This window comes from Rissa tridactyla, chromosome 7 (genome assembly GCF_028500815.1).
Source record: "Rissa tridactyla isolate bRisTri1 chromosome 7, bRisTri1.patW.cur.20221130, whole genome shotgun sequence".
In the NCBI taxonomy this organism is placed as follows: Eukaryota; Metazoa; Chordata; class Aves; order Charadriiformes; family Laridae; genus Rissa; species Rissa tridactyla.
In genome coordinates this window covers 21,788,954-21,803,750 of record NC_071472.1, presented here as the reverse complement: position 1 = coordinate 21,803,750, position 14,797 = coordinate 21,788,954, and the positions used below count along the sequence as shown (strand labels likewise).

The 14,797-nt window shown below is 40.7% G+C and overlaps 1 protein-coding gene across 1 annotated transcript in view; it reads left to right on the top strand.

Annotated features, from left to right (window-relative positions):
• Positions 1-7,316, top strand: part of STK39 (serine/threonine kinase 39) — a 102,343-nt gene extending 95,027 nt beyond the window's left edge. Inside the window, exons 16-17 of the mRNA XM_054209989.1 lie at positions 692-756; positions 5,678-7,316. Of these exons, the coding sequence (XP_054065964.1) occupies positions 692-756; positions 5,678-5,752 (140 nt within the window). The 3' untranslated portion in view covers positions 5,753-7,316. The remainder of the gene's footprint in view (positions 1-691; positions 757-5,677) is intronic.
• The last annotated feature ends 7,481 nt before the right edge of the window (positions 7,317-14,797 follow it).

Sequence of the window (14,797 nt, the reverse complement as noted above, 5' to 3'; positions counted from 1 at the left end):
GGACACTCGTGCTCTGTAGATCTAGTTAAACTGTTTATTGCTGTTACATCACAAATCTCGATCACACTTACTGAGAGAGTAGTTTGAAGATCAGCTCCTTTTGTATCACTCTTATTTTTGCTCATTGTTCTTTTAGTAGTGAGCTGTAACAGATCACCAGAGTCTGTGTGGTACTAATACCAGCCCAAAAAAGGGACAGAAGCATGTACGTAAAGCCAGGAGAAAGAGAAGTTAGGGAGTGAGCTCAGCTTTATCCTAGAAACTTGCGCTGATGATGGCCCTGGCTATAATAGAAACATAAATAGTGACAGCTGTCAGCTTATCCTTGGCTGTGTGATTCTTCCATTTTCCTTGCACTTGCATTTGTGATTGTTAATTGTTTATGGAAAAGACTAAACTGAAAATTAGTAGTTCGGGGTTTTTTGGTCGTTTGGTGTTCGGGCAGATTTTTCTCCAGAATCAGTTCACATAGCCACAAAGTATCAGTGACTGCAAAAGAAAGGAGGCAGGATTTATGGCAGCCCAGCTGCCCTGTGACTTTCAAATGACAGCTAGAGAATGATTAAATGATTCAAGTGGTAATTTAAAGACATCTATGTGTGTAGAATTAAGCAGAAGATTCAATATGAGGCTTGATGTCATATTGAATGCGATTTCTGTAAATCATATTTTTTCATGCTTTATTTTACAGTTGCTGCTAACTTACAGAAGATAGTAGATGATCCAAAGGCCTTGAAAACACTGACTTTTAAGTTGGTAAGTAAAAGCATGAAGGGAAGAAGCAAACTAATTATCACAGTATTCACACAGAGACTGGATTTTATCTCATTTGCAGCTATTTTGCTGAATAAATGTGTTGAGAGAGAAGATGATTGAAATTGCCACGTGTGAGAGAATAAACCTAAACCCTGTTTTGACAAGACATTAGAGATATTTACAGTCACACAGCTCCATAACTGTGCAGGGGAAGCAGGTTAAAACAAGTAAAGTAGAGAAAACTGTCGTCGTTAGGTTAACTCCTCTCCACCCCGACTCCCTCAGCTCTGTCCTGGCTGAAGTGTCTTCGCTACTCAGCATCTTGTTCCAATCCCAACGTGTTTCTTCCAACATCTGCCACCATTTTTCTTGCATGCAGGTCTCCCTCTCCGCTGCTTGCTTCTCCTTAGTTCTTCCTTTCAACCTTCTTTCAATTCACCATCCACACTCGCAAGCTGATGTTGCTCCCACTGTATTTCATTACTGTTTCTCCCTCCCCGCCTCTTTCTATCTTCTGTATATACAACATTAGACCCTGCTGTTGGGTCTGGGACTGTTTCCTGTGCTGCATTTTGTGCCCTGAACCATGAATCCTACATTTGGTCAATTTTGATGCCGTTATGATAGATCTAATCTAATGTGATATTAACAACTTTACATTGCAAAAACTTGATTTGGAATTGATGTGCTGTGTTTGTTTTTATTTCTTGCTGAAATTAAGTTGAAAAATGTACATAGCTAAAGCTATTGAATGATTAGTTAGGTAAATACTAAATTCTCACCGATCTGTTTGCAGCACCCCTTGCTGAGAGTGACTCAGGCGCATATGAAAGACTAGACTGACTGTCTGTGAGATAAGTAGGTCTTCAGAATCATAGCTTTGTTTATAACAGCAGCTGCTTCGTATGGGCTGTAAGAGAGTAAGTGACCTAGTTGATGATAATGTATTGATTCAGGATTGTTCTTCCTGTGTCACTTTTTTAAATATAGATTTGAGTAGTTTAAACCTACTAAATAATTTGGACTCATTTTTCCTCTACAGTCCAGTAAAACCACCAGAACTTACACGTTTCTTTTGGGAGGAGGACATGCAACTCAAATCGTTCTGTTTCTGTGGCTCTTGCTATCTAAATTTAGCTTAAAGGCTGATGCTTCTCTTTTTGCAGCTGATCTGTGTTCTTGCTGTCTAAACATCTGACTTAGCTTTATTGTATAGTCAATGGCATCTCACCAAGAGCATTTAGATATGTAGATACTCCAAAGGCTCTGTAGAAGTCTGGGTTTTTAGTTCACACATATAAAATAAAGGCTTGAAATTCCAAAACGTAATATCCCATAGTATCCAGTTAATATTTATATAAGTTGAAAACAAATCCACTTGAAAATTTAGGTTGGGATATTTCTGTGATTCAGTTGGATTTATTGCAGTTAATGTCACATGGTATTTCAGATTCCAGTAAGTGAATGCTGTTATAATCCTATTTCTTACCATAATCAGAATTAATCACAGAATCACAGAACAGTAGGGCTTGGAAGGGATCTCTGGAGATCATCCAGTCCAACCCCCTGCCAGAGCAGGGTCACCCAGAGCAGGTTGCACAGGAACGTGTCCAGGCGGGGTTTGAATGTCTCCAGAGACGGAGACTCCACCACCTCTCTGGGCAGCCTGTGCCAGGGCTCTGCCACCCTCACAGTAAAGAAGTTTCTCCTCATGTTTAGGTGGAACTTCCTATGTTCAAGTTTGTGCCCATTACCTCTTGTCCTGTCACTGGGCACCACCGAAAAAAGACTGGCCCCATCCTCCTGACACCCACCCTTTAAGTATTTATAAGCATTGATAAGATCCCCCCTCAGTTGTCTTCTTTCCAGACTAAAAAGACCCAAATCCCTCAGCCTTTCATCATAAGAGAGATGTTCCAGCCCCCTAATCATCTTGGTAGCCCTTTGCTGTCCCCTCTCCAGCAGTTCCCTGTCCTTGAACCGGGGAGCCCAGAACTGGACACAGTACTGCAGATGCGGCCTCACCAGGGCAGAGCAGAGGGGGAGGATGACCTCTCTCGACCTGCTGGCCACGCTCTTCTTGATGCACCCCAGGATGCCACTGGCCTTCTTGGCCACAAGGGCACATTGCTGGCTCATGGTCATCCTGTTGTCCACCAGGACTCCCAGGTCTCTTTCCACAGAGCTGCTCTCCAGCAGGTCAGCCCCCAACCTGTCCTGGTGCAGGGGGTTATTCCTGCCCAGGTGCAGCACCCTACACTTGCCCTGGTTGAATTTCATAAGGTTTCTCTCTGCCCAACTCTCCAGCCTGTCCAGGTCTCTCTGTATGGTGGCACAGCCTTCTGGTGTGTCAGCCACCCCTCCCAGCTTTGTGTCATCAGCAAACTTGCTGAGGGTGCCCCTCAAGTTTGATTGTTTAATAGACAATCGCAAATCAATGTCACTTCTCAAGGTAAGTCCCATTGGCTACGTGACAATTCCTGAGGTTAATTTTTAACCTAAGTTTCTTCCTGATATTTTAAACCTAGGTTTCCTGCATTAGTTCCCTACTTCCAGGGAAAAGAACGTAACCACAGAAGTATCCTAATTTCTTCTTATCCTTGGTTTAATTTAATAAACATTCTGTTTCTGCCTGTTTCTATATTGTCTAGTGGAGTTCCTAAATGAATTGTTGCCTAGGAGAACTGTGTCACTTGTTTGTATGCTCTACTGAGTCTTTGTTACCTCTTAGCAAGGTGTCACTGAATTTGAGAGCACTTGTATACAGCTTGATTAAAACACATTTTGTTGGTAAATATTTTATGGGGATTCAAAGTCTAAATGTAGCTAATCCTATGTCCAGTCAGAGAATCAAATTGAAAAGTACTCTTTAGTCTAGGATTAGTTACTATTATTTGTGGACAGGGAATCTAGTTCGTATATCACTGTTTGCAGATTGGTTTTGCTGCTATTTTGCTGGTATATAATATTTACATTCAAACAGCAAGCATTTTCATCTTTGGGGAGGAAAGAACAACAACTTATGTCTTAAACATTTTTATCTTTAATTATTGCCAAAATAGTAAAAAAAGGTATTGAAGTGAGGCGTCTGGATTAATCTGTCTTTAAGGTTTGATCTCCCTCTTGCATATTTTTTTAACAGTGTATCTTTGGTCTTACAATGATGTCATTCTACAGAATGTATATAGTATTAAACCTCCCTTACTTGTCTTGGCTAACACAGAGTAATGACTTCCCTGCAGGATCCAGCTGTCCACAATTTGGGAAAGATGCTGCTTTAATACACAAGTAATCTTGGCAACACTCAAGGAAACACAAAATTATTGCGCAGCATAATTTGCATTTTATGTAAGGATTTTTTCATATGAAAAAGGGAGGAAAAAAATATTAACAAAAGAATGCATTCAGTCACTAAACAGTGAATTGTAAATATCAAGAGCTTTTCTTGTACATTGCAGTTTGTGTATAGCAGTTGTACTTACACTAAGCCCAAAATATAAACTGGTAGGTTCCAGGTGCATTAAATATTAGACAATATTTATTGATAAGGAAGGCATTTAAAAATCTATATGCATCTAGATATGTTACATGGCTTTGAGGAGATTGATAGCTAGCTAGAGTGTAGAATGATGTACAAATATTATCTCTTTTTATCACAGTATCTTAAGTGCAAAATTGAAACTCCATTTATTTAGTAAATTGCCAATCCAAAACCCATTCAGATAACTTAATAGTAACCAATGGTTATGATCTCAGACCTTTTACTTGCTGCTTCAATGGAGTAAGACCTGTGAAATACTCTCTGAAGACAGAACTTCTGTCTTCTGTCTGTTCGCCGTGTCTGATCAAAGTAAATTTGAAGGAGTAGCCTGATGTAATGCTTCCACAAGTATCGAGTGAGTTTATTTTTTGTCTTGAAAACTCAGTGGATAATGTCACTTGGTGCACCTTTTGTGCACAATCTGAGAGCTCTGTTCCATGTAGTGCATATACACAAACCAGTTCTACTAAAGGGTTCAACTGCTACAAATGCAGAAAAGCATCACGAGCATTTTTCTAGGGTGAACCAATTGTTCTGACACTTTTTTGGGGGGATATGCCAAAGAGTCTGAAGGCATCTGTCGTGATACATTACACACCGTGCATCCAATTGTATTATTGTTTTGATTTACCTACCACACAGGGGAAGAATGCATAAAAAACTTTATTAAAAATGTAGTCACTCCTACAGAAGCAAATTTTGTATCTAAATATCAAAATATTTTGCCTACAGCATGTATAATTTTTTAAAGCAAACCTAAAATAACAAACTGAGCAAGGTGGTTTTGTATTTTTACCATTATTTGTGTAAAATTAACTGATCGCTTTTGCCAGTTTGTACTGGGATGTTAGTGAAGAATCTGAAGCATACGGCTTTAAGTACTAGATTGTACTGTCAGAAAGGAGCTGTCCTTTTGCAACTATTACTCTTCGTAGGCTGCTTCCATCTCTTTAAAAATTCAGTGGGCTGGTATTCCAAACTGACTTGATAGCTGGACTCATGGGTCATTTGGTGCCTACAGCACAACGGTAAAAGGTGGATTTTATACATGTAGATTATTATTCACTTCATGAATGAAAACAGCATGCTCACATGAAAAAGCAAATCTGGCTCCAGTCTGGAAAGTTTGGGTTAAAGAATTTGGGTCTTTTAAGTGTTAATTTCCCAGTATTTTTTTCATAATTTTTAATATTGATTTAAAGAGTTTGCTAAAATTAAGGATGCTGTTGGCTGGTCTGGCAGCGGATACACCAAGCAGTCTGAAAGCTTTCCTTCAAGTAAGCTGTTTGCTGACTAGGTGATCCGGGGAAAATTTATAACCTGGCTGTCAAACCCTCCTTTGTAGCGTGATATACTAAACATTTCTGTTTGTACTTGCAGGCCTCTGGCTGTGATGGCACTGAGATTCCCGATGAAGTGAAACTGATTGGGTTTGCTCAGTTAAGTGTCAGCTGATGTCTGTCCCTTGACCCCAAGCTGAATCGTGAGATTGCGAAGAGTCCGGCTTAGATGCAAAGGAAAATTAATGCACCACACACTGAGTTCTGCTTCATTCCCTAGCAATTCACAAAGTCAGAACAAGCAAAGCCCACAGCTACACCGCTGCTGCTAACATTCAAAATGCTACTAAATGTCTCTTAGCAGTTGATTTGGATTCCCCCTAAGTGAAAAGCCTGTGGAAATGCACTCAGGTGGCTGTATTTATTGGTTACAAAAGGAATTTTCTATCAAGCTTACTTCTTTCATAAACTTTGAGTGATACTATTTTACCTGTATTTGTGGTTGATAATACTGCCTCTGTTCTGTTATATTTAGAAATTAACATAAATATAAAAGTTAAGAATTATTAGCCAAACTTGAATTCTAGTTTTAAAACTGTGAATTTTATTTTTCATATATTTATGCATTACACATCCTAGTAATAAGAAAATGATTTGACTTGATTATGTGCTATTTGCAGTTAATCTCCCATTATTTAAAAAAGTTTCAGGTATATCTTTGAAGTATTTGGTAACTTATAGGGTTTTGGTTTTTTTAAAATCAATTAGGCATTAGCAAGCTTTTGTTGGTTGTGTGTCTAAAAACCAGTCCACAAACTGATTGTCAAGGGAGTGGGAGGTGCCTTGCAGACATTAATGTTTTAAGAATGTGCCTGAGGCTGCTTAAATAAATAATCTCCATTTTCTAGAAGTACCATACGTATGGTACAATATATATATAAATATATATAGTTATCTGAGCAAGGAGGGGATCTACAGTAGCAAAGGTGTTAGAATATTTTGACTATGCTTATTGGGAAGTCTATGAGGTAGAACTACTTTGAACTGTTGTCGTTAAGGTAGACTGCTTACTGTGTCCAGCTCCCATCCGACTTATCCTTAATGATAGAAACCGGTTTCATACAGGTGATTAAAAACTTGAAGAACGGAACTGAAGCTTTACTTGAAGTTCTACAAAATACAAAGGTGGAGTGAAAATAATAGGGCTTTGTGCAATGATCAAGTAAAACTCTGTTACAAAGAAAACACTTCTGACCCAAGTAGTCTTATGCTTAACCTGTGACATAGATGTTATGGAGCTAGTGAACCTTAGAAAGACTTTCAAATCTGGAGATGTGTTTCTCGGAGGTTACAATTTAAACTACTTCCTAGCTAATCCTAGATAAACGGCAGCTCTGTAATGTACTGAAAACGGCAAATATATATTATTAAGAGAAGTTATTTATAATGCCTTGTCATGATCGTTGAGGTGTTCTAGAGCCATTTGCGTACGACTCAATGTAATCCCATCCCATCCTACTGTTTACATGATGATTACTCCAAGATGACTGCAAAGGTTAAAAAAATAAAATAAAAATAAAAGTGTACTGCACAAACAGATTTGTATTTTGAATTTCAATGCTCTGTGTGCATTTTGATGGCTGTGTGGCAGGGTGATCTTATAAATGTCTGCTGCCCTTACTTAGTTTATGAGTGGCACCTGCACAAAGGGATCTGGTTCCTCCTGTTGGGGAGGAGAAGGGGAGAAAACATCACTTGCTTGCTCACAGGAGAGGGTTGCCTGTGACCACTTGCATTCCAGTACTTTGCATAAGCCAGTTTTAAGACCCCTGAAGTGTTTGTACTTCAAGAAATCATTTGGTTATTCGGGGCAGGACCTGTAAGCCTGTGGGACGCTGGTTTGTGTGGGGAAGAGCGTGAGAGGGCCCAGGGCAGGGCCGGGGCTGGCACCTGCTGCCTGTGGCCCAGACGTGGGGCTGGTGGCCACAGATGAGACTCGTTGGGGTGGTTCAGGCCCTCCTCAGGTGACTGGTGTCCTCAGGCCCATTAGTGTGGGGAGGTCCAGCCCCAGGGAGGGTTTTGGCAGTGTGGTGGGGTCTGGAAGGGCCCTGTGCGCTGGTGGGGCTGGGCCTGCAGCTGGCTGGCGGCAGCGAACGAAAACGGTAAGTGCCTTTCCTCAGGGACAAAAAAAAGCTGTGTCTTTCCTTAGCTTTGGGGTGTCTTTGTGGGTGTGGTATTGCCGATAATCTGTTCGGTATCTCTTCCATGTCAAGGGTATCTCACCTCAGTGCCGTATCATCATCTGTTTATCTCCTGCCTTACTTTGGTAAATGCTTTGCCTCAGTCAGCGTGTGCGCTGTGCTCCGGGCTCGGCCCTGGGAGCCCGGAGGAGCCGGGCAGGGGCCTTGGGGCAGGCCCCAGCGGTGGCCGGGCGAAGGCTGTGCCTCTGGGCACCCGTCGGCCTGTGCCCCGGGAGCCCCCGCCTGGGCTGTGCCGGGGGAGGGCGGGGGGCCCTGCATCGTGTCTGATTGGGGGGGGGGGGGGGCAGGCTGCAATTTGGCAGCTAATTATTCAGTGGGAACCTTTGTGTTGTCAGAGTAAATTAAAAGGTACCTTAAATGTGCATCTACTTTTGAAAGTTGATAACCTGCAATGCTGTGACTGGGTGGCTACTGAGCAGGACCTGAAGGAGTTAAGTATTGCTCTTAGATAATTTTTCTAATGTACATTAATGTATGCTGCTCAAAACGTTGCACCAGTATTGACTGATCCACCTGCAAAGCAGTTAGCTGGTTAGCTTTCAGGCACAGAAATGAACGTTCAGGGAAGCTTGTTATTTTCACAGATCTATAAAAGAAGTGGGAATATATAATTTGATGAAAATCATGTTCCACTCGCTATACGCCTCCCCGAAGGCTGAGGAAAAGGTGTTGGGGTATGAGTAGCAACTGTCAAAAGTGCTCATCTGCTGTACTGGTTGGGTCTGCAGGAGGTATCTAAATAAAGAAGAATGTAATACTTTAATTGAAGCAGTCAGCAGTATTGTACCAAGATAAAGCTGTAACAGTTGTTGCTCACTTGCAGTTGGATGCAGGAAGATGCCAATGCTTCAGTGAGCTTCCTTGGTTCAGTGAGAGCAAATTCACGCAGCAGTGTTATTTATCGCAGCTATGTTGGTTTTTAATTTTTTTTTTTTTGTTGCTGCTAAGGTATTGTGAATAAATACAGTGTGAGCAAAATGAGTTCAGAAGGACAGTGACCTGAAAGAAAAGGTAGTTAAAGCTTTAGTGTCTGTTAAAATGAAGTAGTTTATTCTTGCAGCTATACAGAGGAAAGGTAAGAATATACAGTAGGTTGCAGTAGAAAGCAGTGTGCAAGCGATGATAAAGTAGAAATAGAGACCTAATGTAATAGGAATTTTCTTTCTGAATACTGTATTCAAATCCTCTGTTGAATAACAAGGGAAAAGAGAAAACCAGCAACTGTTCATTTATTCATGTTTACATGAAAAGCATTTAGGAGATGGGTATGATTCTCATATGTACGACATGACTTGCCCCAAAGCTGCTCCTGTTAGAGAGGTGTTGCTGGACAATACCTTGGGCCTGTTGCTGGCTGGAACACCTGGCTGTGTTTGAAGGAAGAGGTCTCTAATTAACGAGGTGAAGCTGGAACAGGTGAGCTACCATATAGCTGTCTCTGATGCCAGGAAAATAGGGCTTAATTAGATGGTTCTAAAAATATAATCATCTGTAGCAGTGATTATATGCCAGTGCTTGCAGCTGGGCACTTGAGGCTCTGTGGACTGATGAACATCGATGTCCATGGAGCCAGCCCTGCCAGTGCGCTCTGCTTTATTGTGCTCAAAGTAGCTCTGTGCTGTGGACGGAGATGGAGGACAGTTGATGAAACACACTTCTGTCATTTATTATTTTCAAAGTGTTAAAAAGGATGACTGTAAACATAGAATTTAGCTCAGCACAAAACTAGGTCTGGAGAATAACTGGTTTGTGCGTGTGGGAGGGGAGGGACGTTTCCAGCCTTTATCTCTTGGGACTCCAGCGTGGGCTTTGGGCCAGGAAAGCTGCCTCCCGCTCTGGCAGCGTATGCTTTTCACGTCAAGAGAACAGGAGCACGTGTGTCTCTCCTGACAAGTGCTGACCTCAGATATTCCCAACACTGCAATGCAGTTACCTAGTGGGGATAAATATTTTTGTTTTCTAGAAATACTCTCCTATGTACTACCACAATTTCCTCTATAGACCTCCCCGCCCCAGAGCACACTTCCGCTTTGTGCGTGGAGGTAGAAGGGGCAGCACGGAAATAAGCCAGGAAACATCATTGAATTTTCTCCCCTCCACATATTCTCTCCTGAGATAAAGATGTATGTGTGCCTTTTCAGTGAGCTTGGTCTAATTTAAAATCTCCAATTCAGGGGCTTCCAAAGCAGTCTTATAAAATCTTATTGTGGGGCACCCCTTCAGAATGTTTTTAAACACAGTTATTTCTCTGAGAGGGAATGTTGTGTGCCCTCCCCCTCATGCTTTTCTTAATCAGAGATTTGTTTTCCTTTTCACCACCTACCTCTGCATAACGATGTTGGGTGGTGAGATTGGCCTGTGCCTGAAATCAGTTAGCTCTGATGATGAATCTGACACAGACCTAAAACACTGCTAATTGAGTGCATTGAAAATGCTGATTTTTGTTTAGCAGGGAGCAGAGGATGCCCTCCCCCCTGGCCCTGTGTTTTTTCAAAGCAGAAAAAAACCGTTAGATCTTGTTGATAACGAATAGCAGTTGGTATGTATATTTTTTTTTTTTCCTCTGGATCAATTGCTATATAACTTTATTCAGAGAATTGCTGTGGGTTTTCCCACTGCATCAAGTGGGCAGCCTTTCCACCCTCTTCCAATGCACTCGTGAATGTGCATGCACGAAGAATGCTAACTACTTTAAAATGAGAAGTTGGAAAAGCAGCAGGAGCCTACATATTCAAGTTCCCTGTGCATGTGCTCTGCTAATAAGCTGATGGAGCAGCTGGGTTTACTCAAACCATGAAAACTCCTAACAAAGTCTGCTTTACTTGTGTTTTATTACACAGTGGCCCAACTGATGAAATATCCAGACATATTAGTTGAGCATTGTGACATTTCGGTATTCATTTTCCCTCAATGACTAAGAGTAACATTACAGTGAACATAAAAATGTGGTTTTATAGCTGCTTTATAATGGTTAGATTGATGCTCATCGAGCTCATCGTAATTTGAGATGTTGAACCAAACTCAGTAGCTGGGAAGTTGTCTGCTTCTGATCACGTCCAGAATACGGGCAATGGTGGATCAATGAGCAATTACAGGGACTTGGAAGAATGTATGGTAAGAAGGAGAAATATTTAATTTTCACTGCATAAACGAATAGGGAGGTAATCTTGTCCTTCTCAGGACATGAATGTTTTGCCATCTAATTTTCAAATGTGAATTTGAAAGGCTATGCTTGTTTATTGTCTCAGTAGGGTGTAGAAAATCACTTATGCAAGTGGATGCGTTTATGTACAGGAGCAGCTATGAGAAATAGAATTGGAGTAGATGGAAAATACATGCCTCCTTTTTTATTTTTTCTGCATAGGTACAAATTTTAAGAATTAATGAAAACCAGCTATCTTTCAAATACGGAACTTTTAAAATTTTTTTTTCTTCTGTAAAGAAACTGAATGGCTATTTGGTTCTTTTTCATCTGTGTAATAACTCGGATTCATTGAAGAAAGGTGCTGCTTGTGCATAGGATTGCTGGGGTTCTTTAGATTTACTTTGAGCAAAAGGCTTTTCTAGTTTTGTCATCTTTACTCTGCATCTGTAGACTTTATAGATCTAGCTTTGTTTCCTTTGAGGACGATTCGAGGTATGGCATCTCAAAATGTAAAGGAATTTAAGGTTATTTTGGTAACACAACTGTCCCTTCACATAAAGGTAGTGCGTGTGGCTGTCATCAGCGGGGAATTATAAAAGAGGCAGAAGAACCGGAGTGTGTCCAGTGGTTCTGAGGAGGTGGACTCTGTGCTACTCATGTCATATCAGAAAGCATAAATAGGCAAAAAGAGTATATCTCCCAGTAGCAAAACTTCTGTGTTGTACAAGATGGACTGCGTAGTGCTAAATTGGAGAGACTCTTTAAGTAAGAGGCCTGTGTTTCTGCCTGCATCTCTGCTTTTGAAAGCTTGGAATTGATTTTATGATGCATTCCGGTATTGGGAGGAAAAAAAGTTGAGGGGAAGGAAAAAAAAACCAAAACAACAAAACACTAAACCACTGACATGCTTTGATGTTAGAGTCTGTACCTGTACTGTTTCCTAATGTAAAGGGCAAGCAAAGTTATTGAAGACTGTTACTAGGAAAACTCGTTACGTCTCTAACACTTACTGTTCTCTCCAACGCGTCAAAGAAGGTTGAGGGACCAGGGTATGCCATTATTATGTTAACTTTAACCTGTTGGTATTAGTATCATTAAGGTTCCGGAAAGTTTGGTTGTTGGTTTGGTTTTTTTTTGGCAAGTAAGTATCTTTTGCTAATGCCCTGCAGTGTTCTAGTACTCTATTATTGACCAAGAAAGAACAAAATGCTAAATTAAAGAATGAAGTATAAAATCAAATGGTCAGCAAACATGAGCTTGTTCAGAACCGGGGAGGTGTGGATGACAACCTCCCGCTTCTCCCACGCTTGCCCATGGTTTAATCAGCCCTGTTGGGCAGCGCTCCCTTCTTACCTTGTGTGGTGGGACGCGGTTCCCCTGCGATGGCACAGCAGGGCATCGCGGCCTGGCCCCGCTGAGGCTCGTCATCACTCTCACAGTGGACAGTGAGAACAGTGAGCCGTGCCTTTGGCCCTGAATGTGCCCAAGCAAGAAGTTAGCAGTACTCTATTCTGCTGCAAAAAAAAGTACCTTCTTAAAGGTAAACTTTCCATGCCCCTTTTTGCAATAGGGATAAAGGACTTCGTACTTAGGCCAAGAGATACATTTGATAGTTTTCTAGGTTGCTTTGGTTGCAGAGTTTTTAACATAAGCTGAGAGCTGGATCTTTCTGACAGTGCAAATGTGCAATTTGTGAAATTAAATAAAATGCCTGACCTTTTTTTTTTTTTTCCAGCTCTGTGGAAAGGTTTTTGTAGTTGTGAATTTTGTGAAGTAAGTGTTCACAATGAGAAAAAGCATAATAGATATGTGATTGGGGTTGTTATGTTAAACCTGGAAATATTCCCAGCATCTCAGAGAATCAGCTGAGAATCCTGTTGAATTCAGGATACGTTCCCCCCTCCCTGCCCCCGCCCCGCCTTGTTAGAGCACTCTGATTAAAACAAACTTTAACTTCACTGGAGCATTTGCTCTATATTATCAGAAATAGGAAGAAGGTGGAGAAAAACACCTTAAATTAGAACAGAGAATCCAGAGGGAAGGACCATTATTGAAATCTCGGCCCCATGAATTAATAATACTCTACAATAGCTTCAGTGGGACTAAAATTTCACTCCCTATCTGTGTTGATTATGAGCTCCTCGGTTTACTCCTGGGGCTATAAAATGGAAAAGGATCCAATCGTGATTAAAGAGTGGGTGTGATTTGAATGGAAGGTGATTACTAAAATCTCCCTGTAGTCTTCCACCCTGCTTGTGCTGCAAGCTTTTCCTATTTATAATAGCATTGCAGAGCCATCCAAGCAGAAAATGACACCAGAGAGAGAGAGTTTTCTGATTGTTTCTGATTAGGTTCAGCACTAACCTTGTAAATCTGTCTGTCAGATAGGGCACAGTCAAGTCATCCGTAAACCTGATGCTTCGCAAAAGATTGAAAGGGTGAGGAAACTCCTACGTTTGTGTGTTGCTTGATACTTTTTTTTTATCATCCAGAAGGATTTTCACAAAGATAAATCTAGACTCTTGGATGAGAGCTATGGAGCTACAATTTGGCATTATATAAATTACTGTACTTATTTAAAACTACTTTGTGTTCATGGATTTGCGTATATTGTATAACGGTACTTCCTCGTTGGATTTATAAGGCCAACAAAGGTCTGAATCTCTGAGGTCTGTCCCACTTGGAGGTAGCATAGCTTGGATCCGTCTGTGGAAATCAAAGCAGGGCTGTGTTTTAAGCAAATGAGTGAGTGTTACGTTTTCCCCTTTTTTTTTTTAATTGTTATCTTCATATTCCATTGTCAGCATAGTCGAGCAGGGTCTTTTTCATAGGCAAAGATTTTAATTTTTAATGAAGTAATTGCAGATAATGTCTTATAGTAAGGCTATATGTGTTTAAATCCAAAGACGAATGGGGCAGTTACATTTGCATATGCCCTATAAATTGTTATAGGCAACGTAAGAGTTTATGTTAAGAGGAACAGTACTGAAGCAAATCTAATATTCTTCCCCCCTTCTGGTATAAGCCAAAAGCCTAAAAATACCTTTTGGAAGAGTACTCCAGTGACCTTGTGGCAAATCAGATTGACGTCAGTTTAAATTGAGGACAGCTGTTGGATGCAAAAAATTACAACAAAGTGAATTAAACATTCAGTTTCAGTCCAGGAGAGTAAACAGATTTGTTTTCTGATTTATGGTGTGTTAGATATATGCTTTCAGTGTTAGAGAAAAGTGACAGTGTTTTACTTGCTGTGAAATTGGCATCCTGATACTGGAACATGCAGATAATATATTCTCAAATTCAGTTGAGGCAAAAAGGGTTCTTTAGCCTAAGATAAAATTTTGACTGGTTAATAATTGCAAAGGCCTGTTTTGTTGCATATGCCAGGCATACCACTTATCAAATATACCTTTTTATGTATTTATTTATGCTAATTACTACCAAGGCAATGCATAGAAAAAATTATTTATACCATAATCTTTTGTAACTCTGTATGTCCCCATACATTTATTTTTCACAGGTTTTTTTTCTCTACGCTGAACTGTCATCATCATCCATGTTCACCTGGAAATAAACTAGTATTAACTAGACTCTATGCTAACTTATAATAACTTAAGTTTACCAAAAGAATCTCATCTAAAAACCAGGCTCTAAATGCTATTAGAAGTCAGTGTGGGTTTGCAGAAGCTTTATAGAGAATCAGCTTAGGATAGTGCTGTGATCCTTGCAAACGTGGAGCAGCTGTAACCCAGCTAGCTGGCTGGGATATGGACAAGGCTGTACCAAGGTCCTCCTGGACTGGGGAGCTGGGTGC